General features: G+C 45.0%; 1 protein-coding gene across 1 annotated transcript; it reads right to left on the reverse strand.

Moving 5' to 3' along the window:
• Window positions 1-1,849: 1,849 nt before the first annotated feature.
• LOC311324089 (excitatory amino acid transporter 1-like) lies at window positions 1,850-11,144 on the reverse strand (the record flags this gene model as incomplete). Its single annotated transcript, XM_084456473.1, has 9 exons — window positions 1,850-2,060; window positions 2,862-2,996; window positions 3,083-3,277; window positions 3,542-3,775; window positions 5,635-5,906; window positions 8,052-8,094; window positions 8,184-8,388; window positions 10,674-10,811; window positions 10,964-11,144. 9 exons carry the CDS (start codon window positions 11,142-11,144, stop codon window positions 1,850-1,852), a joined length of 1,614 nt encoding a protein of 537 aa, XP_084312599.1.
• Between the last annotated feature and the right edge of the window lie 11,897 nt (window positions 11,145-23,041).

Genomic DNA, 23,041 nt, shown 5'->3' on the forward strand with positions numbered 1-23,041 from the left:
TTGTTCTGTCTTGCCAGCAAGGGAATAATGTAAAGTCCGACTAGAATAGTCTGACTAGTCCGGTAGTAGTCTGACTACCTTATACGGTTTGTGACGGGACACCTGTACTCTATTGCCTGAAAGATATGTTGAAATTCTTTTCACGTTGTCTAGGCAATGTGGGTAAACGACTAGGAGCGAAGCACCCCTATAGGGCTCTGCTCCACTCATGGAACTGAGGTTACAATCCGTAACCATTGTTACCGAGAGACTCGCAAAGGGCTATTTTTCCTCTGTACTGTACCTAACATATCTATACAGTACCTACCTATAATATAACGATCTTCGTAAGAACAGCAGACAAAAACGCTCCAAACTGAGGGTGCTGATGTTGCTTCAACAATCATGAACCCGTTTACTTGAAGTAAATGTCTGCCACCACCAGGGAGCAGCAAAGGTCCACAATTAATCTAGATTAATCTTGTGTGCAAAAGTGGTGCATGCTCCTCCTGACTATGGAGGTTCCCACTCAAACCAACCTTATGCCAAGTAGGAGTTTCTCATGTGTTCCAAAGTTTGCATTATTTTAATGCAGTGCAGTGCAACAATACCAAGTCTGATGTATTTCTGTAATTGTTAGGTTACAACTGCAACCCTTTTCAATTATATAATATACTGTATTTTTTTGGCTAAAAATGCATAACTAGCCCTCAGTTCACACAGCATGATGGATTCTGCTCTACCTATAAATTATGGTATTTGCCTGCATGTAATGTTGTCTTATTACACAACACACACATTTTATTTTAATTTCATGACAAATCATCACACTGACCCTTTGATATTTTTCTTAATTTTATTCAAAACATAATTCTTCAAAGACCATTCTACTGTACCAGCTCATTCGTTACCTTTTCAAACCACAAAGACTGACTGGGTTTACAGAAATTTAACCAGAATATTTGAAAACAGAAAGAGATCAAATGAAATCAGTTTACACATGTAATCAACACAAACTGGCTCCTTAATTTCTCATTGAAAATTGTTCTCCCACCATTAATATTAAAGACATCCAGTAATCTTTTATTCATATACAATTCATCTGATCTACATACAATCTGTCCACTTGATCTATACAATCTGTCCATAATTTCTACACAATTATATACACCTATGTTAACAGATTGCTAATAAATGATACAGGCCTACTAATTTGTTGCAGGGGTTACTAAAGAATATTGAGTAGGGATACTAGTGGGATTGTTTAAGACCAAATTAATTGTCATATTAGTTCAGTATATCAACAGTATAGTGAAGGGTTAGGATATGGAATCCGTTTTAGACTGTCTTCCACAGTTTGATCTTTTTTTCCACAGTTTGCCAACTCATTAACATACCATTTTCCTTCCATACATTTGATTAAATTCTCTTTCACCACCATCTCCACTATAACTTCCTCCTAAACCATTATCTTAAGCTAAGACAAAGCATTTATCAACGGTATTTGATATCCTTGGTGACTGATTATTCTCTTCAAAAGAGCCAACATGCTGTATGTGTCTTAATTACACTCAAACTACACAAACAGGTGTCTTGAGCAGAGAAGCATATGTTTGTTTTGTGTTGGTGAGCGTGGAATGTTTGTTGATATCTTCAGGGGAAGAGAATAATAATGTGATCTTAACAATGCCATGAATGCATTTTGACCAATGAGGAATGACCAAACAAACCACCAAATGTCACATTCAAAATAGCCACAATAAGCAACAGGAGAAACCAGTACACCAGTATGTCTCTACTTGGACATAGTGCTGTGGTGTAGAGTTGTCTACTGTATATATTGAGAAATGTTCAGGAAGTGAGGATAGCGCTACATCTTGGTTTCAGTGTGTGGACGTTTTTCCCTCTCGTAGTCATTCTCCTGGGAGATGAGCTGGTACGGTTTCGTCCTCTCTTTCTCCTCCAGCACGGCGTTGCCCATCTCTACGTCCTTGCTCTGCAGCTCGTGTCTGGACAGGAACTCCACAATGCCCGCCCCGATGGAGTCACCCAGCACATTGGTGGTGGTGCGCAGACGGTCACTGCAGCCCAGGGAAGAGGTGAAGAAATAAAAGGTCAAGCAGGATGATGTCGCGATAAGGGAGGAGACTTGAACAGAGGGGTGGTAGGGATTATATTCCAATCAATTTGAATAGAGAGCTCTCAGGGCCTGTGGGACAAGGGTCTTGTTAAATGAACCAGTCAACAATGGGTCAACAACTCGACTCAAAACATTCAGCTATTTCAGGTCACCTATTCACCTACAGGTTCCTCATACTCAACAAAATGTAGATGGGAAGTAGGCCACAGCTCTATGGTGGACGTTTCCCATCTGCTACAGTGGAACAGTCAGAACACTGAAGCTCACCTGGGATCCCTGTAGACTATTCTCACGTTCAAATCACTGCAGGAAGCATCCGTTTTCACAGAGGAAGAATTTGACTCCGTCTGCACATGGAGTCCATCCCAGTTAACGAGTGTGATTTGTTCTTATTACCCAATTAGCAATGTAATTTCTGGGAAGGGGATTCTAATTGAAATGATTAATTTGGGCAACCTAATTATGTTTCTATGTTAAAACCCATTGCAAAAAATATGAGATTCAAAAAAAGGAATATGTGGAACAAGACCCTGGGGATCGTAGTCAAGTGTGTCACGAGGGTGTTAGTAGATGAAGCGTCTGTTTGACCTTTAAAAGTAGAGAGCTAAATGGTTCCATAGTGATAGTGTTCCAGCCCCAGCCATGTAAATTGAAGGACCGTGCACAGTAATTTAATTATTTAGATTGTTCACAGTATTATACAATCCAGTCCCAAGGATGTACAGTATGGGAAATTACTCACAGGAACCAATCAACTGCAATGATGAGGGTGATGTCATCAGTGGGGAGTCCAACGGAGGTCAGCACAATCACCATGGTGACGAGTCCCGCCTGTGGGATCCCAGCAGCCCCAATACTGGCTGCAGTGGCTGTGATGCTGCATGACAACACAGAGTCAGGAGTTACAACTGTTCCTTCCCTGACAACCATTCATGTCGTATTATCGCTGTCTCTCATTCTTACCTTATTGTGAGGATCTGACCAAAATTCATTTCCATGTTGTTGACCTGGGCGATGAAGATGGCCGCCAGGGCCTCATACAGGGCTGTTCCGTCCATGTTAATGGTGGCTCCCACCGGCAGTACAAACCGTGTCACACGCTTATCCACCTTGTTGTTCTCTTCCAGACATTTGAATGTAATAGGCAGGGTCGCTGAGCTGAGAAGCACATGGACAAATAAGACTCATCGGCCATTACTGTACAGCCTACTGTAGTTCACGTTGGTAAGGTTTAGTAGCCCAGATGATGTTGATACTGACATAGACATTGGTGTTGAGTTGAGGAGCCCTACCTGAAGGAGATAGATAGATAGATAGATAGATAGATAGATAGATAGATAGATAGATAGATAGATAGATAGATAGATAGATAGATAGATAGATGGATAGATAGATAGATATTGGTGTCGAGTTGAGGCCTACCTGGAGGAGGTGCCCAGGGCGGTGATGAGGGCCTGCAGGATCCCGGCGATGAAGATGAAGGGGTTCTGTCGCGTGATGACGAAGTACAGGGTGGGCAGGACCAGCACGCCGTGGATCAGCAGCCCGATGATGACTGTGATGGTGTACATGGCCAGCTGGCCCCCCATCTGAGTGATGTCATCCATCTCCACGATCTTCCCCGCTATGAGGAACAGGATCCCCACAGGGGCATACCTGCTCGAGCAGAACGCACGTTTATTTGTATCGCACATTTCAGCAACAAGGCACATGAGACATTAAAGGCATCAAGACAAAGTGCAACACATAAAAAGTAATCTATTGTACTTTGCATAATATTTAAAACAAAATACAGGAAAAAATAAAATACAGGAATAAAAGTTACAGTGCAGTGTATGAATAAATAATTATTTGATTTAATAAAAAGCAGCGGCAAAAAGAAAAGTCTTCAGTCTTGATTGAAGAACTGAGAGTTGCAGCAGTTTTCTGGAAGTTTGTTCCAGATATGTGGAGCATAAAAAGAAGGGGAAAGGGGTTTCGATGCGTCCAGGATACTCTGCTGGCCAATCACGGACATGTAATTATCAACGTCGCCTTAAAGATCTATATCACCTTGCCTGTCGTTAGTTATGAGATATTACAGCAATGCCCGAGGCAAAAGGCTGAGGAAAGTAGTTCTGTGTTAAGTCGTTTGATTGAACTGAGAGAGAGATAAATATAGAATCCTTCCACACCACATGGGAGTTCAATATGCCCAGGCTTTGCTTTCTAAAACACGCATGACCAGACTTGGTTTTAAAATGCGTTTTGGATGATCAGATCACAAGTGGACAGCGAGAGTGGCTGCGAGACACATAATCGTTTACACCTGTATCATGCGTCTCCACAAGTGTCCAGCTGACAAATATAGTAACCATTGTAACTCACTCACTCCCTGCGTGCGCGTCGCACAGCTGTTCCATGTAAACAAATGTCACCCCCATCCTGGCCTCCCTGCACTGGCTCCCAGTTCACCTCCGGATCGAGTTAAAAGTCCTGGTGTTTACCCACCGAGCTCTCCACGGACGGACCCCGGCCTACATCTCAGAACTTTTACACCCCCACTCTCTGAGTCGGTCTCTGAGGTCATCCGACCAGGGTCTCCTGGCGGTGCCCCGGACCAGACTAAAAACTCAGGGTGACAGAGCATTTGAGGCGGTGGCGCCAAGACTCTGGAACGCTCTTCCCCAGGCCCTGAGAGAGCCATCCACTGAACTCATGTTCAAAAAACTTCTTAAGACACACATGTTAAGGCAGGCCTTCGGCCATCTATAACGCCTTGCTGCTCGCAATGTTGTTGTTTTATCTGTTCTGTGTCGTTTTAATCTTGTCTCGTGTTGTATTGCCATTTTAATTTATTACTGTAAAGCACTCTGTGCATCCGTGCTGTGAAGAGCGCTATATAAATAAAGCTTACTTACTTACTTACTACAAATCAATAATCAGTCGGTTTGACTTTGAGCAGACTGAAAAAAGTGCGCACGAAAGCAACCGAAGATGTGTGAAGAACGAATGAACATAGTTGGACTATTCCAACGGTTTCGATTGATAGATCACAAGTCATTTGCGAATTGAAAAAGAGCACAGGACAAGGCGAAAAATGATCCTGCATTGATGACGTGTTTTCCTGTTACATCCTTGTCGGGGACGCATCAGGACGCATTAGCGTTTAGACTAGATATGTGGTCAAATGCGTCCCAGACCACCTCAGCAAGTGGTTTGAGGAAAAACGTTGACAAAACGTTTTGGTGGCCGTTTACACGTGTATTTAGCGCAATCCACTTTGAATCTGATCGTCCAAAATGCATTCTAAAACGGGTAAATAGGGTCAGAGATAAAGAATTGAGAACTGTGACATTCCCACTCAGGGTTGCATTTAGTAGATGATCAGAGGGGTTGTATGAGCATTGTTTATCATGTTCACCCATTCAAATGTTACCTCAGCACCCACCACACATAGGCCTATAGCCTTCTCCCTGAACCAGGTAGGGTCCTCTCAGGCAGAGTCTCTATGCACGCTCACAGACCACACCCACCACATGATGATGGCGACCAGCTTCATGATGGCCTCGTTGAGGCTGTCGAAGAACTGCCGCAGGGGCTGACCCTGTTCCTTCATGTTGCCGATGATGAGGCCGAAGCCCATGGAGAACACCACCAGGCCCAGAGCGTTGACACCGTTGACTGAGCCCGGCACAGGGATCACCTCCTCATGGCTCAGCTCCTGGGTGGCGTTGGTCAGGTTGAAGACGCTGTCGTTCACCATCACCGTCACCTGGACCACCCGCTTCCCGTACTTGGTTTTGAACTGGGGCAGAGGAGAGGATCTCAGAAGAAAATCTAAGATTACGTTAAGATCTGAGAAACACGTTTTGTTAATTACACTCTTCGTTGGAACATTGCCCTATAAGCAGCAGTCATTGGCCGGGTTTCCCGAACGAGTTATGAAGCATTTAACCCCAAAGTACTTCTTAACTCCCATACAAAGGGCGAAGGGTTCCTTAAGAAGGTTCTTTATCGGGAAACGCGGCCAATATTGATTCTTTTAGATTTTGTAGGCTTGATGCCAGTGCTGTATATTCATTCAGTAGAAGTCCTAAAAAGACAACCTTTTCGTCAAGGTATCAGGGGACACTGGTCTGACTTGAGCTCTTTTAAAAGAGTGCAGTAAGTCGAAGCAGCCTGCTGCTGTCCTCTGAGCCTCCCGGGCCAGACAGTATCTGTGCCGTATTCTGCAGGGTCCAGCTGGCCCAGACACAGCCCCCGGGGGGGAGTGTCCAGACCACAAAGCCTGCAGCCCCCCTGCTGACACTAACTTCCATGTCTTTCTATTGTCCCCCCCTCAGCGGATGCCTCTCCATCCTAGTTTCCGGGCCGTCCCGTTCATCCCGTCCCCACCACGCTGCTATTGCTACCCTGCCAATGTTCCTCCCCCGTGGCCTCCACCCCTGTTGGGACTATCAGCCAGTCCTCCCCCCCTCCACCCCCGTTGGGACTATCAGCCAGTCCTCCCCCCCTCCACCCCCGCTGGGACTATCAGCCAGTCCTGAGCGGCTTCAGACAGGCAATGAATAATGAAATCTGTCAGCTCTCCCCTGCTGTTTGTGATCATTTTTTAAATACACAAGAGAGCCGAAGTCATTGAATATCACTTTCAGTGGAAGTTGAAATCTCCCTTAGTCTTGGTTTCAGACGCTTTGTGTCTATACATGTATGTATTTTCTTCTTTTTTCTTTTTCTTTTTTTTAAATCTCTGTCTCTATGGTGGCAGCTGTTGCTTTGAAAATATTCACAGAAGGCAACACTCACTCATAACATTCATAATGGACTGACAAGAACAAAGGAAAACATGAACGAAGTGCAGGTGAGCAACAAGACACAATGAGACACAGGTGCAGACAGTAGCCTACCATCACCAGACAAAGGACACGGAGGGATTCCAAACAAGACACCAACACAAGGGCAGTGGAATTAGGACTAGGGAACTAGGTCTGACACAGGGGAACAGGGACTGGGGCTGGGGCTGGGACTAAGAGGAACTAGGGCTGACACAGGGGAACAAGGACTGGGACTGGGGAACAAGGACTGGGACTAGGGAACTAGGGCTGACACAGGGGAACAGGGACTGGGACTGGAACTATGGAACTAGGGCTGACACAGGGGAACGGGGACTGGGACTAGGGAACTAGGGTTGACACAGGGGAACAGGGACTGGGACTGGAACTATGGAACTAGGGCTGACACAGGGGAACGGGGACTGGGACTAGGGAACTAGGGCTGACACAGGGGAACAGGGACTGGGGCTGGAACTATGAGGAACTAGGGGCTGGGAAGAACCGTCGGGAGAGACAGAGGGGGCGGGGGGGGGGGGGGCAGGTATTAGAGGAGGTACTGGGGAACCTTTACTTCCCCAGTACCTCAGATGGACCCATACCTGACCCCTGGAGCAGGGCTAGAGCAGGGGGAACCTGGGGGGGCTAGGGGCTAGGACGGACTAGCAGGGAACTAGAGAGAAGGGGGTAATAGGAGCTAGGACTGGGGGCACTAGGACTAGAGGGAGCTAGGGCACAGGAGCAGGGGGGCTAGAGCTGGAGCATGAGGCGGGACTAGAGGGAGGAACTAGGAACTAGAACTGGGGCTTGGAAGACAAAGACCAGGACAGGACAACGAACACAAGACAATACACACCAGGAGGCAAAGCTCAAAGTTCATAAGTGACAAGTGTGCAAAGTTCAAGGAGTGCATGGCTGGGGGTCACTGGGAGCAGAGGCAGGGGCGAGGGTCAGGGGTTAAAGGGCGAGAGTCGGGGCCGGGAGCAGAGGCAGGGGCGAGCATGGGGTTAAGGGGCTGAGAGTCCAGGGGCGCGGAGGTCGAAGGTCGGGAGCAGCAGGCAAGCAGGACGGACAGAAGCAGGACCACAACACAATGATATGGAAGTGGTGTGATACCTTACCTGCTGTGTGCAGGCTTGCACCAGGTTGGGTGGAAACATGTTTCTGAAATTAAAGACAATCATCATTGTCTACATCGTCTAAATTAACTTGACCTTTGACCTTTGACCTTGACCATGACCATCCGAGGCTACCTGATGAGGTCCAGGAAGGCGTCCGCGGGTCTGACCTCCTCTATCTTCTGCTGCTTTCCGAACTCTTCCTTCGACCCCTTCCCGGGGTGGATGATGAGGACGATGAGGATGCCGATGAAGACGGCGATGAAGGTGGTGGTCATGTAGTACACGACCGCTCTCATGCCCATCTTCCCGGAGGCTTTGCTGTCCAGAGCTGCCATACCTGATCACAAAAAAACAGAGGAATTTGAATGATCTATGATGTCCCACGGAGCACGCTGAGCCTGTGACGGCGACACTACGGGTACAGCTTTGTGAGGACTATATTGTGCACAGCGTGAGAGTATCTTTCAGTGCGTTGAGAGATGATATCTTGTGGGAACTAGAGGCACAAGGTGCAGAAGAAGCGCTGAATTGAGGCACCTGCTGTAACTAAGACAAGTGTGAACAGTTATTGAAACAGTAGGGGGGGTCTCGGCTCTCAACAATGGCTGGAGGTGGTCCTGAACCCAGTGAACAGAGACGATATGGACAAGCAGAGGGACACAGGCAGATCTTTTAGGTTGGTGACCTCTATTTGAACCCGTCTCCAGTACACGCTGTACTTTCCTCAGAGATCCACAGGCTGTTCCTTGTCATCGGGGAGGAAGCCCTATTTATCGTAGCTTGTGAGTCTCATAGTATCTCTGGCCTGCTGGAGGATGCAGGCAGCCCAGTGAAGAGCCTTGTGGCTGTTGGTCATCTGTGCCGTCTCTAAGCAGGCGTGAAAGAAAATATCCAGGTGGATTTCAAACTCATTCTGTCACTCAAACAACAACAGCCAGTCGATATAGGGTTGGAATGACGAGAGAGAGAGCAGCAAATGCAAAAAAGGAGACAAGAAGTAAAGAAAGACCTCAACTTGACAGTGTGTTGTTATAGACTTGGCTCTGACTTTCTACATGGTCAGAGGCTGTTGCACTGTGTCGTCCTCATTCAGAGGGTTCAGAAAGAAAACACTCCTGTTGTAAACTGGACGTATGTGCTCCGTTAATCCTGTTGGGGGCGTTGCCACGAGACAAAACCCTCTCCCCACCTCTCACACGCCACTCAGCCTACTCTTTCTGTCTCTTTCTTCTCAGAGAGGCCTGAAAAACTTGTCCATCTGCCATGAGCCCATAACCCCGTTGCATCTCTGCATCGTTATGGAAACTGCAAACTAAAGAATCGACTCTCTCGGGCTCTAGGGGCTCACCACAAAGAGGAAAGATGAAACAAACTAATCCCTCTCTCTCCACAATCTCCTGTCTTACCCATGGAAAATAAACTGTTAAAAAATGATAGTATTAAACTCAGTGAATTTTAGCATGATGATACACGGTAGCCTATGGCGGTGCAATCAAGACCCCTTTCATGTCGGTGTGAGCATTTGATGCAAGATACAAGTCCTTATCGATTCAGGACCAAATCTTCCAGTGCCAAACGATTTACCAGGTGGTAGCGTTCACATGTCATTCAGACTGGGCCTGTCCCATGGCCTTCAGCAAGCGATGGATCTCAGAGGACTCTGAAGTATGGTGGATGGATCTCAGAGGACTCTGAAGTTTGGTGGATGGATCTCAGAGGACTCTTAGTATGGTGGATGGATCTCAGAGGACTCTTAGTATGGTGGATGGCATAGCTACATGCCCGTTTGGGTACAGAGGCAGTGGTGGGCCTCTTTTCTGGGCTGTGTCCCCTTATCTCTCTTCAGACCTCTTGGGGTACTGAGGGTCGTCACGGAATGCCACTAACCACATGGCTCTGAGGAAAGAGGCGGAGGGCACTTTGAGCGCTTTTATCCGTGTGAGGCGAAGCAGTAAAGTGGAGCCACGGGGTCCGGTCCCGGAGCGTCCCCGTCCAAACCTACAGACAGCGGGCATCTTTTCTCGAGACCTCCCCCTCTCCTTCCATCCCCCCTCATTCTACACTGCATTGGAACAGCAAAGGAGCACAATGAAGTGACTGTGCTCATGCCAATCACCTGCGACCGAAGTGTGCAACAATAACAAAAAGCAGTGAAACTTCCACCAAACACAGACCATGTGTAATATCTACTGTAGTTAATTTACTACATATAGTTCCACCAAGTCAGCATACCTAGTAATGTTTATCAACAGACTTAACATGACTCGCTTGCCACCTGGGTCTACTCTGACTTATCATGCTGTCTATTACATATGGGTGGTAGTAATCAGTGACCCCTAGCCAACTAGTAGCGCCCTCTATGGATTCACTCCGGTAACAGTACAGCCAGTTCAAATGCTAACCCCGGGATACTACACCATAACACTCGTAAAGATGTATCTGTCAGCTCATAACTTCATTTCCACTTAAATGCCGTTGTCTGAAACGGGGAGTCAACATCAAACAGGTCTCACCTGCCATCCTAAATGGCTGGAATTTCCTAGATGACGATGATCTCACCAGGCTATAGGGCTGTTCCACCCCACCTGTTGTATGGAGAGGCTTCAGTGTTCTGCCTTTTACCTGTGATGAGGCTGGATACCAGTAGGGGAAGCACCAGCATCTGGAGCATCCTCATCAGCAGCTCTCCAGGGAAGGAGAAGTACTTAATCTCTCGATAGGACATCTTGTAGGGACGCAGCGCAAAGCCCAGTATTATGCCTGGACATAGGAAGAGGGAATGATCAGTGTGATTGTGTGTGTGTGTGTGTGTGTGTGTGTGTGTGTGAGTGTGTGTGTGTGTGTGTGTGTGTGTGTGTGTGCACGCACGTGTGTGTGTGTGTGTGTAAGAAGTGAGGGTATACCACACTCACCTATGAGGACCGCTGCGACAGTGAAAAGCACAAAGGCGTTCTTCTTCAGGAAGGCCAGGACATCTTCCTTAGAGATCTCCTCCACTTTCCGCTTGGCCTTCATGGTGCGTATGTGGACGCCCTCCCTGAAGCGCTGCATCCTGCTGTGGGAACCCGGGGTGTCCCCGTTACTTTGGGTCATGGCTGTGGACGGGGGGGGGAGGGGGGCCCGCAACTCTGACACACACACACAGAAGCTGAGGCTACGGGTGGACACGGGCCGGTAGGACCTGTCTCTTCAGCCGTACCCTGGGGACGACGGCCACTGGGGGACAGATGAGAAGACAGGACAGGACACATGATCCCCAGAGACAGACACATGGACATTGCAATGCAGTTGGTAAGATGAGACATGAGAAAGAGGGACTGCTGTGTATATTGCGCAGAGGGTCTCATGATCACAGAGATCGAGTGTCCATCTTAATGATCTTAAGATCGAGTCTGATCTTAATGCTCACGGTCCTTTGTAGCATGAAACATAGAGCATCATAACAAACGTCCAATACTGCGCATTTCATGACTGCATCTTGTGCATCTGTTGTCTTTTTTCTCTTTCATCATCTTGAAAGGTGACTCAAAAGCATGATGAAATATATCCATGATGACAGCCAAGGTGCATGAGCTGAGCACATCATGTGAACGCACACCTGAACGCCTGTGGCAACGCATCCGTTTGAGATAAGGAATATTTCGTTAGCCTCATAGCATAATTGCCTAAGTCATATTTTAACATTTTCGGAAAAGAAGAAAAAACAAAATGCCTAAGTCAAGTCGATGACTTAGGCGGATAGTGATTTTGGAATATAATAAGCATTCTGATAGGCTGAGGACATGGGCAATAATGCATGGTGAAGCAGCAGTGTTAGGAGAGTAGAGTTAGGCAGAAATATAAATTTGGCCAAAATATGACTTAGGCAATTATGCTATGAGGCTAACGATTTTATTCATCATGCATTCATTAAAACTCTTGGTTAGAAAAAAATTCAAATATGAGTAATGGAGCACATAAATGAACAATAAATCCTACCTTCAATAGCAAACATTTGACACACCAATGTATATTAAAAACCATGTCAACTGAAGGGAGATTAGTTATTAGTTGCTCTTCAGCACTCTGAACAAACTCAAATTTAAGCACAAAATTCACAGAATACATATAATCTTGTAATATTGCAATAGAATATTTATCCAGATTGTATCAAATCTAGATTATATAACTGTGTATTTTTGGATTCAAGGATTCATGGCACATAGGTGTAACTTTTCACAATAGTTATCTAATAGTCGCTAAAGTTCGACTCCAGCTTCTTACAGTTATTAATCGTTTTCAAAAACATAAAAAAAAAGTGTCAAACAATCACCTCTCACCAGTGGAGATGTTTCCTCTTCAGACTTGTTCCCACTGAGGCTCACAGCTCCCCTCAGACAGAGGGCAGATCTGGCATGCAGGCAGGCAAGCAGAGGCTCCAGTTGTGTGGGGAGAGAGAGAGAGAGAGAGAGAGAGAGAGAGAGAGAGAGAGAGAGAGAGAGAGGTAGCGACAGAGAGATGGAACGAAGGAACAAAGCTCACGGCGTAGAGGAGGGGTGTAAATGTTCTCCTTAGACAACTCCTCATACTCCCATTCTGAGGGAGGAGACTTTAAGGAGAGGAGAGAGAGAGAGAGAGAGAGAGAGAGAGAGAGAGAGAGAGAGAGAGAAAGAAGGGAGGGCAACATAAATAATGGGGCAGACTGACAGCCTTCATTGATACTGGTAATAGTCTGAACAGTGATGATAGAAAATGGAACTATTTGTGTTAACTGATACACCTGCCTAAATTGATTTCTATTAACAAAGTGAAATGTACTACACAGGTACTACACAGGAACTACACAGGAACTACAGAGGAACTGCACAGGTACTACACAGGAACTACACAGGTACTACACAGGTACTACACATGTACTGCACAGGAACTACACAGGAACTACACAGGAACTACACAGGTACTACACAGGAACTACACAGGAACTACACAGGTACTACACAGGTACTACACAGGAACTACACAGGTACTACACAGGTACTACACAGGTACTGCACAGGAACTACACAGGAACTACATAGGTACTACACAGGAACTACACAGGTACTACACAGGTACTACACAGGTACTGCACAGGAACTACACAGGTACTACACAGGTACTACACAGGAACTACACAGGTACTACATAGGAACTACACAGGACCTACACAGGAACTACACAGGAACTACACAGGTACTACACAGGAACTACACAGGTACTACACAGGAACTACACAGGTACTACACAGGAACTACACAAACTCTTACAAGCTGCTGCGAAACTCACCCTTCACTGCACTCCCTCCCTCTCTCCCTTTGGAGTATGCGCTCCTCTTTCTTCTCCCCTCTCCATTCTTCCATGTCTTTATCTTCCTCCACCTGTGCATCTCTGGTTGGAGCAGAGCAGTTGAGGTCTGAGGACGGGGGGACCAGATTTGCTCCGAGCCGAGGTCAGAGAGTTCTGTCTCTAACCTCTATCACAGTCCCACATCTTTGCCGAGGGGCCCTTGCTCTGGGCCCTCAGTGGACTGAGCAGTCAGAGGGACTTGCTTGAAGCTACAGTAGCTGTCTTTGAAGAAAAAAGAACAAACTTCCAGTTATTTTCCAAAAGAAGAGGGATTTGGAATATTACTATCTTAGATTGGCACTTGGTTTGAGTCTCTTCCAAGTCCTCCACCTTTGATACAATGAAAATCCCAGAAACATTTTATGAGAGTAAACGTAACATAAATATTTTGTTTATGTGTCCTAGTGTGTGTTTACCAAATTCGAGCTTGATAATGTCCCTTTGTGCTTGGCCATGCTCACCCTGAGGATGCAGTGAATCAGTGAGGGTCGTTGGGGCCCCGTCATTGAGGGGGACTTTCAGGGGCCTCTGATTGTAGATCAGTGAGGTGGATGCTGTGGGCCTGGCTGGATAAATGGAGCATCCCCCAGCAACCATTGAGAACATTATTGGAGATACTAGACCTTCAGCTGATCAAATCAGCAGGAAGTGAGTTTTTCACACACACATAGGGCCTACTCGCACGTGTGTGTGTGTGTGTGTGTGTGTGTGTGTGTGTGCTCGCGCGCACACAGCAAAATTATATGTGATTCTACATTACATTAGCTACTGCACATGACTGCAGCTACTCTTCCTGGGGTGCACAGCATGAAGAAAAACAGCATACAGTTTAATAACATCCATACAAATAATATCCATACAAATTATACATTAACTAAAGTTATATGCTAGCCTACATAAAAATACAGCCCCTTGGAAGGTTTTTGGTTATGAATATTATTGCTGTGAAATGATGCAGCTATTAGGGACATGGTATATCTCAAAGTAATTCCACAGGGTAAGTGGCACACTAGCAAGTCAATTATAGTTAGTTGGAAAAAAAAGTAGAACTTGTGCTGTTCTGAATGACCTCTATGGAAAACGTATTCCCTTGTGAGGTGAAGTATAATTAGTGAAGAATACCCCTGAAATAAGGCCATGTAAGGCCATGTATCAAATAAAACTTGCAGCAAACTGTCAGATTGATGTACAGTAAGTTTTGACTCACAGCCTGTTTGCATGATGTCACTTGTCAATGGGATGAGAAGAGGACATAGGAGAATAGTTTTCATGTCGATGAACTTGATCTATACTTCATAGCTCTGATGATTGCATCCATAATCCTCTGGGATATTATGTTTGAATGTGAAAGGTTTTCTGTATTCTACCCCGGTTTTGCTTTATTTGTCTACATCATTGTGACAAGCTGTGACTTGCAAATATACCCAAGACCTCCAGGGTTTCACAGAATTCCTCAGTCAGTCAGTCAGTCAGTCAGTCAGTCAGTCAGTCAGTCAGTCAGTCAGTCAGTCAGTCAGTCAGTCCTGTATTGGTGTGGCTTGGCAGACGGAGAGGGGCACATTCAGGGGCACGCAAATCTGTTCATAATAGCTCAACCAATTAGGAGTGAATCTGGGCCATTTGTCTAAGACGGAGCCTTTCTTTTGCCCCTTATTATCCAGAAAAAGTCCAGTCCAGCCTTAAGTCTTTGCTCTGTGAAAATGCAAATGGGGCTGATGGGGAAATGCACCATTAGTATGCCGGTCAATTACCAGGTCCTGGCAGGAGAGGCCAGACTGAGCAGACCAGCTCTGTCCAGGAGGGCAAACACAGCGGATTATCCTGCCTGTGATGCACGCGTGATGTTTCCACGTTATCAGATCAGAAGAGTCTGAAAAGCTACCCTCTCTCCAGGTCTCGGCATCAAGAAAAGCCTCCAGCTTGTCTCTGGGGTGATTTGATATGATCTGTGTCAGGGCCAAAGTGTTCAACACCAGGAGTGCAGATTATAGATGTGTGTTGTTGACGTTGAGGGTGATAGTAAAGGATATGTGCCTTGCAAAGTGTTTGCACTTAGCTTTTATACGGCGATACATGGCTTTCATTCCACTTGTCCTCAAGGCTGAATCATCATCCATCCATTTCCACTATCTCTCCTGACAGAATCACATAATGTCGCTCACTGGTGAAACATCGTACTAACACACCATCCAGAAAGAATCCTATAACCTCCCACTGACACCAAATCCCAAATTGAGTGGATTGGATCTGAAGCTTGGGACGGGCTGTATTTTACTCTCACATATCAAAACACATGCCTTGCTCATACCAGCACGCACTGTAGTGTAGTCTGTCTACATCCATACTGTGACCTACTGTTGTGAGTTCAAAGTTCAACAGTCAGCAGGGACTCTGCCTACACTCATGCAGGTCTGTCACATAGAAATTCTGGGACTAGACAATCGACAGCTTTTGGGGGGCCTCAAAACTCTGAAGAAGGAATTTGGGGATCCATTTCATGGTGCCTATTGCTCCCATACCTTGGTATTAGAGAGGGTGATCATGATTAGTTTATCTATCAAACACGTGGTCCTGTACTTGACTGAACGGGTTAAAATCTAGACGTGAGGTCTGTCTGTCTGTGACCTGGTTTACCTTCATTGGGAGTGAATCTGGCCTCATTCCCAGATGAGCTCCCCTGCTGGCCACACCCGTAGTCCAGGGAGAGACCACTCCCCAGGGTCTCCACAGGGCATCGTATATCTCCACCTACTGAACACCACAAGGATACCACTGGGATACCGCTGTAACTCTCCACTGGAACTCCGTACATGCGTCTACAAAACGGGCAGTTCTGCTGGAGGGGCCGTCCACACAGGCACAGTCTCAGGACAGGGCCAGTGGTCCACTGACCCACCCCAACCCCCAGGGGTCCACTGACCCACCCCAACCCCCAGGGGTCCACTGACCCACCCCAAACCCCAGGGGTCCACTGACCCACCCCAACCCCCAGGGGTCCACTGACCAGCCCTAACCCCCGCCTCTTGTGGTTCTTCTGTGGCCCTTGTTAAAAGTCAGTATTTCATAAAGAGACCACAGAACAAAGTACCTTCACCCTTTTTGTTGAGATATAGGGCTAAAATGAACGCCTCAGGAGGCAGTTTTGACTCTTGTAAGATGTTAGTGACACCATGTGGTGGCCTGAGGGGTTGCACATCCTGGCTGTGGAATGACCTCAACTGCTGACTGGTAAAAAGCAAAAAAAAGAACAACTATCTTTTGTTTTAATATATATTGTTTTTAGATATTCCTCAGTAATTTCTCACCATTACTGTAAGTTGTTACCTTGAAGGCATTGCTATTTAAGTTTAGGGATGTCATTATCACCCTGTCTAATCTGTAATCAAGAGGTGTGCAAAACATTGAGGCCTATGAGAATGAGAGTTCATAAGACTAGACCAGGTCAAGCCTGGTTATGGGCTGGGCCAGGCTTGTATTTCCTTAGGACTGGTTAGTAAGATAGGTCTTTTCACCTGGACACATCAGTTCTAATGCTTCCAATGCTAATCCAGCACAATAAGACTGTGATAGGCAGTTAGCTCATGAGCTCACAACTAGCAGCAGCTTCCATAACATTAAAGGACAGGTTCGGTATTTAGCATTATAAGCCTAGTTATAAGATTAGTTATGATCATATATAACGGCCGATTTCAAAGTTTCATCAAACGGTGCACTCTCGAGATATAGCCCAGATGGATTAATCTAAACATCTCTGGCTTTGTTGTCGATACAAATCAATGGATATGATATGACCAATATAACCCTATCAGAAGGATACTTTGTGACAATTTTTTGCCAGAACATCAACAGACACCAGTGACCACTCGGTGAGTTTCCTGTCTTTGAAAATGAGAGTTCATGGTGCTTTTGAGGGATTTTGTCTATGCACCTATGGATCCATTGAGTGTATTAGCGGTGACGGGCTATATCTCTCGAAAGTGCACCATTAGACGAAACTTCATCTAAATCGCCCCTCCGGGTGTTGAAATATGGTCCCTTCTGGTTTGAAAATATCAGAAATGGATTCAGCACCCTCAGTAACCCCCAAAACGACTCCAATATTGTCCAAATCGGCCAAGCAGTTGCTGAAATATTGACCATATAGGCAATTAACCTATGCAAAATTATGCTAATTTTGTCAGTTATGCAAATTGCCCAACATATGCAATTGGGCATCCGGCAGTGCTGGGGACCCATACTGTACATTTCTAACTTTGGGGTAGGGCTGGGAGTCCGAACTTCGGGATTCGAATATAATTCGAATATTGACAGAAATACTGGTATTCGAACGAATATTAGGCAGCCCTTAATATTCGAACCTGTTATAGGCATAATTTTTTGTAAATGTGTTGGCTAGCAAACGTTGCTTTTGATTCAGATTCAGAGGGTATTTCACGCCTGGTGAAGTTGCAATCGCGAGCTCATTAGCAAGGCTATTGGACACCTGGGCTCCTGTAGGAGGTGACGTTAGTTAGCACGCGTTCCAGGCAACCCGTAACTCGTGTTTTTCCGACCTCCTACACGTGAAAATGCTCTGGAATGGCAGTCAAACCCGTAACTTCCCACCCGTGAACTCGTACAGATCGATGTAGGCTACTGCCATTCCAGAGCATTTTCACGTGTAGGACGTCGGAAAAACACGAGTTACGGGTTGCCTGGAACGCACCATAAACCCAAGCATGTAGTCATGCCTAAACACTGACTAAACTTTTAGTTGCTACTAGTTAGTCGCATATTAGTTTGGTGTCTAATTTCGGTTGCACCACGGCAATTTAGGCGTTGTCTTAACTAGTAACTACTAACTAGTTACTAAAAAATAGTCGTTGTATGACTGTGACGGCAGGATCCAAATAGCCAATCGGTAAGCAAGTAAAAATGTAAACAAGGAGGTTGATCGCCCTTACCCAGCCCTTACCAAGGAGCTTGGGCCGTGTCCCAATGTCCATAATTACATACTATATAGTACATACTGCAACTCGCCTACTACATACGATTTAGTACATACCTGTACTACTCCACGAAAACATGTTTAGTATGCGAGATAAATGTAGCATGCTTCACGAGTCATCCAGTGAAAGCGACGGGCTCCGGCTCACAACAATATTGAGCTAGCCAGGCATTTGAGTTGGTCATCCAACACAGGCTCGATCCTCACCTTTCTGTATAATCCCAACTGTGAAATGGATGTGATAATAGTCCACAAAATATTCTTCCTTTGCCTCGTTTAGCACCAGCTGCAACTCTCCTCCAAATGCATTATCTCCGTTAGCAAGGCTAACGTTGCACTCGGTAGCTTGTGCTTATTATTATTATTGGGGTTGGTGCTTGTGCAGTGGAGGGGTTCTTTTGGGGGAGTTGGAGCCGTTGGATTGTTATGCTTAAATGATCCTAGCCAGCTAGTTTGATAACCTTCTTTGATTCAGACATACCGTAGGCTGCCTGGTACCGTCCACTGACCAGTTGCTGGTTAACTATGAGAGGCAGGATCCCAGCCGACCGTTGCTTCCCCCCAACCCGCAACGGAGGGTTATCAGCTGGGTATGGGACTCCCCTCGCAGTTAATCTTGATATAACTAAGACATCTGATAAAAAAATCATTCTGAAAACATCATTGCTTATCGATATTGCCTATGATACAATGCCCACTAGTGGACAGAATGTGCACAACTTTATTTTAAAACCTAGGTAGGTCTTTCTGTAAGAATTTAATGGTAAAAAATATTATTAATAATAATTCGAATATATTCGAATATTATTATTAATAAATAAACGAACTTCGAATATGATTTTGGGGCAAAAGTCCCAGCCCTACTTTGGGGTACTCAACATTTCCGGGTTCGCATTGCTGGCAAGTAGACTAAAAGAGGGAATTGCATCCGGGTCAACGCTAAGAAATCATTGGTCTTGTCCCATTCATTTCTGTCAGGGAGGTCTATTTTTTCTTTATTTTTTTTCAACTCAAAAATAGCAATAAAAAAAAAAGGACAATAAAGCATCGTAAATGAGGTACCTACATCCTTTTCATTGTATTATATACAATATTATAATTTGTAAGTCCCTCTGGATAAAAGCGTCTACAAATGTGTCACCATTCACCACCATGAGGGCTCATTCCCTACACGCAAACCACCCGTTATAGGGCCACGTGGGGATGGATGGGACCTCAAATCCATATGCGCTTGGGCCCCCAGGTGTAGGCAAACTACAGTCCATTTCATATTCGAATGCTCTCAGGTCTAGTCTTCTATCTGGCTTGGGAAAAAACTATCCTCTCTTCAGTCTCAATACTGTCCTTCCACTGCACTTCTGGTAATGGATAAGTTGGCTGTGCGCATCCAGTTTAAAACTCTGGCACTAGTCTACACCCCCCCCCCCCCCCCCCCCCCCCCCCGGCTCTTCTCTGTCCTGGCCCCGCAGTGGTGGAACAAACTGCCCACTGATGTCAGGACAGCAGAGTCGCTGCCCATCTTTCACCACAGGCTCAAAACTAATCTCTTCAAGTGGTACTACAACGATCCTCCCTCTTAAGCACCTATTGTATTTTAGATTGCTATTCTTGCACTTTGCCTTCAGCGCTAGATTATACTCTTAGTCACTTGTTTTAGAAAGGAGATGCACTTGTGAGTTCTGGCAAGTAGTAGTACATTGGCTTTTCCTACGTTAAATGCAATTATCGTTAGTCGCTTTGGATAAAAGTGTCTGCTAAATGACTGTAATGTGATGTGGGAACTGCAGCCTCTAAGATTGAAAAAGATTGTGGATTTGAATCTGATAGGAAATTATATACTGAGAGTGGATGGCCAACAGGTGGCGGTGTTGCACCACGGTCGTTTTAATCAAAGTTCAGCCCTGTCTGGTTACGCTCTTTTTCATTCAGGAAATGTACTGTTGTCATTCTACTATCTGCAAAGAGGACATTTATCAGCAATGAACTCGTTCTTCTTGTTTTATCCCTCGTCCCTCCTCTCCAACTTACATTATGATTTAAAAAAAAAGAAGTTTTTTTCTGTTGTATTTGTATATAGCTGTTCTTGCTGTTCTTGTTCTTTAGATAGATAGATAGATAGATAGATAGATAGATAGATAGATAGATAGATAGATAGATAGATAGATAGATAGATAGATAGATAGATAGATAGATAGATAGATAGATAGATAGATAGATAGATAGATAGATAGATAGAAGTCTTTATTTAGACAGGGAAGAACATACTGAGACCAGGTCTCTTTTACAGATGGCCAATGGCAGAGAGAAAAATACAAGAACAGTGACAGCGTGCAGACAACAATATCAATGTACGTACTCACAATCAATGATTATAGTAATACAGTGGAAGAGTAAACACAAAGTAGTGACAAAGTACAAGGGTACAGTGTAGAATAATTATTAAAGTACAATAAGGAAATGACTAGCATCGTTGGCATTTACAAACTACTGTTTTTTTATTGCAAGTGTGTGATACGTCGAGCACATTATAAGGACTTTGGTCAGAGTGCATTAGCAGAACATGCTTTTGAATAATGCCATGGGCCTGTGAGGAGCGGGGGAGCGCTGATCCAAGGTCAGTTCTAGCTGCTGCCTGGCTCGTATCAGCTGAGGTAGACCAAGGGCACAGCGTTGTGTAAGAGGCCTAAAGTTGGCAAAGCCTCCAGCCCTTGCGGAGTGGAAACACGTCATGATTGTGAAACACATAATACCGTCTGCGTAGAACCTCTCCAGAAGAAAACTGTGTCACCTGCTAATCACGACAGAAGGTCAAACATACAGAAACACATTTTCACCATGCCAAAACATGTGCAAACAAACAGACACACACGCACACACACATGCAGAATCAGATTTATTTAGCCAGGTAGGTTTTCACAAATACTAGGAATGTGTTTTGGACTTGGTGCATGACACTAAATACACAACAATAGACAGGGTGCAAGGACAAGACAGGACGGTGTAAAAGTTGCATGCACGCACACACACACACACACACACACACACACACACACACACATACACACACACTGTATACACACTACAACATAACTCATGCATACACAACCGCTCTGAGCCAGAGAACGAGCTCTGACCCCCTCCAAGGCAGGAGGACAGTGGAAAATTCCTTATGCTCTCACTGAGCATGCTCAGAAAACCAGCCTGTTCCAGTACGGCCCCCTTCAGTCTGTATCTCCATGCATGAGGCATCATAATGACCAGCTGGGGGATCCCACACACGCCAGGACTTAGTGTTCCGTTACTGCTGGACATTTGACCACAGTAATCCACCCCTGGAATTCTATATTATTATTCTAATAGGAGAGTTTGATATTTTTGTTTTGAACATGTTTTAATATAGGAGTATAGGCCTACATACACACACACACACACACACACACACACAGGTGCTTACTTGTTTCATGGCTCGTATTGTTTACTGAAGTGTGGTGTGGTAACTTTATAGTCCCTACACACGCTCCAAACGCGTGAATGAGTCGTGCCGCTCCAGGTTAATAATAGCTGCTGGTCCTGGGCCAGATATAGGTACAGTTACTATCACTGGGGAAACTCCTGTCAGAGAGAAAAGACTAATGGGGGATATATGTATGTATATAGTATTAGTATAAAGACTATTAATATACAGTCTGTAGTATGTCTGTATGTATGTATGTAGTATTAGTATAAAGACTATTAGTATACAGTCTGTATGTATGTATGTATATATATATTCTATATTTATGCATACTGTATATATTTATTGTAATTTAATTGAATATATTATGTATATTGATTGTAAGTAGGCCTACGTACATTGATATTGTTGTCTGCACGCTGTCTCTGTTCTTGTATTTTTCTGTACTTTGTTTCTCTCTGCCATTGGCCATCTGTAAAAGAGACCTGGTCTCAGTATATTCCTCCCTGTCTAAATAAAGACTTTTATCTATCTATCTATCTATCTATCTATCTATCTATCTATCTATCTATCTATCTATCTATCTATCTATCTATCTATCTGTCTGTCTGTCTGTCTGTTTGTCTGTCTGTCTGTCTGTCTGTCTGTCTGTCTGTCTGTCTGTCTGTCTGTCTGTCTGTCTGTCTGTCTGTCTGTCTGTCTGTCTGTCTGTCTATCTATCTATCTATCTATCTACTGTATCTCTCTATCTCTCTGTCTATCTATCTATTTATTGAACTCTATCAGTTTGGGTTCATTATAGCATGATAATTGACATATGAATGATCCCACTATTTCTGCTCTGAAGTATCATCAGAAAACAGGGCACTGTATGTGTGAACATAGAGGTCATGAAGCTTCTAGGTGAACTTGTGAAATGGGTCCAACACTGCACTGATTGACAAAGACCAAACCCAGCACACATCCACACTGTTACCCCCCCGTGATGAACGGCACAAGTCCTACTGCTTTTGAATACACGCTAACTGGAGCTCTCCCAAGCCATCTCATAAGTAGCCTACGACTCAAAGTTCATAAATGTCACTCTATTTGTGCCCTTTTAAAAACCAAATTGAGTTACCCATGTACAGTACAGTTGGCTACCATTGGAATTTCCTCATTAATATTACTGGACACAACTTCAAA

The sequence above is a fragment of the Borostomias antarcticus genome (genome assembly GCF_949987555.1).
Source record: "Borostomias antarcticus genome assembly, chromosome: 2".
In the NCBI taxonomy this organism is placed as follows: Eukaryota; Metazoa; Chordata; class Actinopteri; order Stomiiformes; family Stomiidae; genus Borostomias; species Borostomias antarcticus.